The following is a 3,050-nucleotide window of genomic DNA, read 5'->3' as shown; positions in this document are numbered from 1 at the left end:
GTGGGTTGGTCGTTGCGTTGAATGGTGGGTCAGTCGTTGTGTTGAATGGTGGGTCGGTTGGTGGGTCAGTCGTTGTGTTGAATGGTGGGTCGGTTGGTGGGTCAGTCGTTGTGTTGAATGGTGGGTCGGATGGTGGGTCAGTCGTTGTGTTGAATGGTGGGTTGGTCGTTGCATTGAATGGTGGGTCGGTTGGTGGGTCAGTCGTTGCGTTGAATGGTGGGTCGGTCGTTGAGTCAGTCGTTGCGTTGAATGGTGGGTCAGACGGTAGATTGGTTTTGACTGATGTTCGGTTTTTCTGGTTGCCATTCTCACCAATGTTTTGTTTTGCTTTGTTTTTTTCTTTTTCAGTCTTGGTATCTTGGCAACTAAAGGAACGTTTGCAGAAAGCTGATGATCCTGACATCATCTCCGGGAGGAAAGGAAACAACCTGACCAAGACTTTACCAGATGGAAAATATCTTCAGTTTGATTAGAGAATGACAGAAACATCAAGATATGTGAATCTATCTTGATCTTCATAGCAGGAGACCCACCTGGAGGCAACGCCACGGATGCTGCTCGGCCTCCAGCGCCGCCTGAATGACCTCTGCTTTATAATACTGCATAGTTACAAAGACAGCTTCTGGGGTTTTTTATGACAGCTGTGGGTTGGTGTAGATGTGTGAGCGGCTTCTGGAAGCAGGAAGACTTTGTACGGTCTGTGGTTCCTGAGAAGCTTTTAAACCAGCTGCATCCCACGGATGGACCCTGTTGTCCCAGGATCTGTCAGCCTTTATCCAGGCGGTCTGCTTTAAACCCCTCATCCATGCAGGTGCTGCTTTTGATATATGCAAACAAGCCTCCATTGGTTCCAGACTGGCTCGAATGTTTCTATGTGTGTTTGTTTGCACTTTAGCCATTTTTGAGATAAGCTGACTTTTTTTTTTTTTTTTATCACCGACCCAAAGACAGAAGCTTTCTCTTTATTTCATCAAACTGAAACTAGCGAGTCGCTTTGCAAGAAGTTTGAAAACAGGGAGAGAAATCAGATTTCTCTCCTTGCCCCGACACAAGCACTTTCATCTACAGAAGGGTGTAAAACACAAGCTGGAGATGTTTGTTCCTGAATCAGGCTAAAGCCATGGTTCTGCTCCATACTTCTGATTAGTGCGTAGTAACCCCTGCTGCTCAGTATGAGGTCTGTTAACGGATCACTGCTCTGTCCTGAGGTGATGTTTAGAGCAGAAAGCCTCATACTGACCTTCCTCTTTCACATCCATTCATATTATGGGATGGCCAAGCCTGACCGGCCTGAGGAGAGCAGAGAGCTGCTTCTCTGGAGAAACTCCCCACAGGTTCTGGTTCTGTAGGTGTTGGCTCACCTTAGCCGACTGGCTTATTGAATATAGAAGTATCATCAGCATATGATGAGATCCAGACAATAATCCCAGTTTGTCTTCATACAAAAAAGACTCAAATCCATGTTCTGTTAAAACCCAAATCAAAGCAATATTCTGAATATGCAACAATAAGGCCTTTTTAATGTGGGAACCTCCATCACTTTGATTGGTTGCTCTGAAAACCGAAGCATGAAGAGACGCTGGTTCAGGACCGGCGGGATCTGGACCCTCTCTGCGTCCCTAAGAAGAGACGCTAATGGAAGCATTAGCTTCATGCACATGCTTCTGCTCTAGAGGCGAATCAAACGCTCGTCCAATCAGATCTCCTCCCCTTTGATCCCGGCCTCCGCAGACGTTAGCTTTGCTCTGAATGTTTTACTTCATGGTCACCTTCTTGTGCTGGATACCAAAAATATGATTGGTCCACATCAGAACCTGGGGCGTGTTGTACATTCTACCCGTTACTGTTCTAGGCTGCAGCAGCGCGTCTATGTCCACCTTAAGCAGCAAACTAACGAGTATGTGACGTGGGTTCGATTGCGCCGCAGCTCCTCTCAGGCCTTCACTTCCTCTGAGCTGCTTAAAGTGGATTTTATGTCTGAACCTGCATGTTTTCTTAACTGCTCATCATTGAAGACAGTGAAGCGCTTTGTCCTTAGTATATGCAACCGCTGTTACCTAGCAACCCCAACCGGTTCCCCTCCCACACAGAAGTAGCCTTAATTAACAGACTCCACTCCTCTAGTGGATCCCTTCCTGCATGTTTGAGATGTTCTCCAGGTTCCACACATGACTGCTTCATTTCCAGAGGAACACTAAATCAGCAGAGCTTGCTCATGGACACGTGGAGAACATCCATCTGCAGGATCACAGGCGCTACGGCGTTCATGTATCTTTTTTAGTGGGCGTGTTGTTGGTGACACAAAGACTGCTCTGTGAATGTTAAGACGCCTGAAGGTTTGGCTCCGCCCATTAAAATGAGAAGACTGTTCTGGGTGGAAGAAGAAAGAGGAGGTTCTAAGCCATGGAGGTAATAATCAGAATCAACTAATAATGATCAAACTAAATCTTAGTGCACCTTGTAGCCATTTTCTTTTAATCTGGTTGATTTGTATAAAGATGATCTGCCTTCCTGCTGCATCGGTTTTATTCATATATTCCTCCCACGGCTATTGTTGCTTTCCTCCAGCCTGCCAACGATGACGATGGTCTGCATGCGCTGAGAGAAAATGATCTGCAGACTGAAGGCACAGAAAACGCCGCCATGCCCTCTGCAGTCAGCAGAGGGAGCTAAAGAGCTCATGGTGATACAGGGAGGCGAGGTGGAAACTAAAGAACAGTTCAGTTATTTATCGTGTCCTTGGATCACGGCAGGTTGTCTGGTTCAGATCCTTACGATCATCAAGATCAATAATATGGTCGTTATTACGATGACTGTCTCCCATTGGCTGGACTGGGACTGAATGACTGGTTTGTCCTAAATTGACCGACAGTTTCTCCTCCTGGATCAGTTTCCAGGAATCAGACTAAAGGTTACAACATCTCTGGAACCCGTCTCCATGGAGACATGGATGCACAGTACCAACCGGACCCAGACCCACTCAGACTGCTGGTTGATGCACGGTACCAACCGGACCCAGACCCACTCAGACTGCTGGTTGATGCACGGTA

At 46.9% G+C, this 3,050-nt stretch overlaps 1 protein-coding gene across 1 annotated transcript in view; it reads left to right on the top strand.

Moving 5' to 3' along the window:
* Positions 1-3,044, top strand: part of LOC107086060 (nuclear factor 1 C-type-like) — a 19,231-nt gene extending 16,187 nt beyond the window's left edge. Inside the window, exon 7 of the mRNA XM_015376801.1 lies at positions 349-3,044. Coding sequence (XP_015232287.1) covers positions 349-369 — 21 coding nt within the window. The 3' untranslated portion in view covers positions 370-3,044. The remainder of the gene's footprint in view (positions 1-348) is intronic.
* Positions 3,045-3,050: the final 6 nt, after the last annotated feature.

This window comes from Cyprinodon variegatus, unplaced genomic scaffold (genome assembly GCF_000732505.1).
Source record: "Cyprinodon variegatus isolate N-32 unplaced genomic scaffold, C_variegatus-1.0 Scaffold142, whole genome shotgun sequence".
Classification (NCBI taxonomy): domain Eukaryota; kingdom Metazoa; phylum Chordata; class Actinopteri; order Cyprinodontiformes; family Cyprinodontidae; genus Cyprinodon; species Cyprinodon variegatus.
This window is presented reverse-complemented; position numbering and strand designations above follow the sequence as displayed.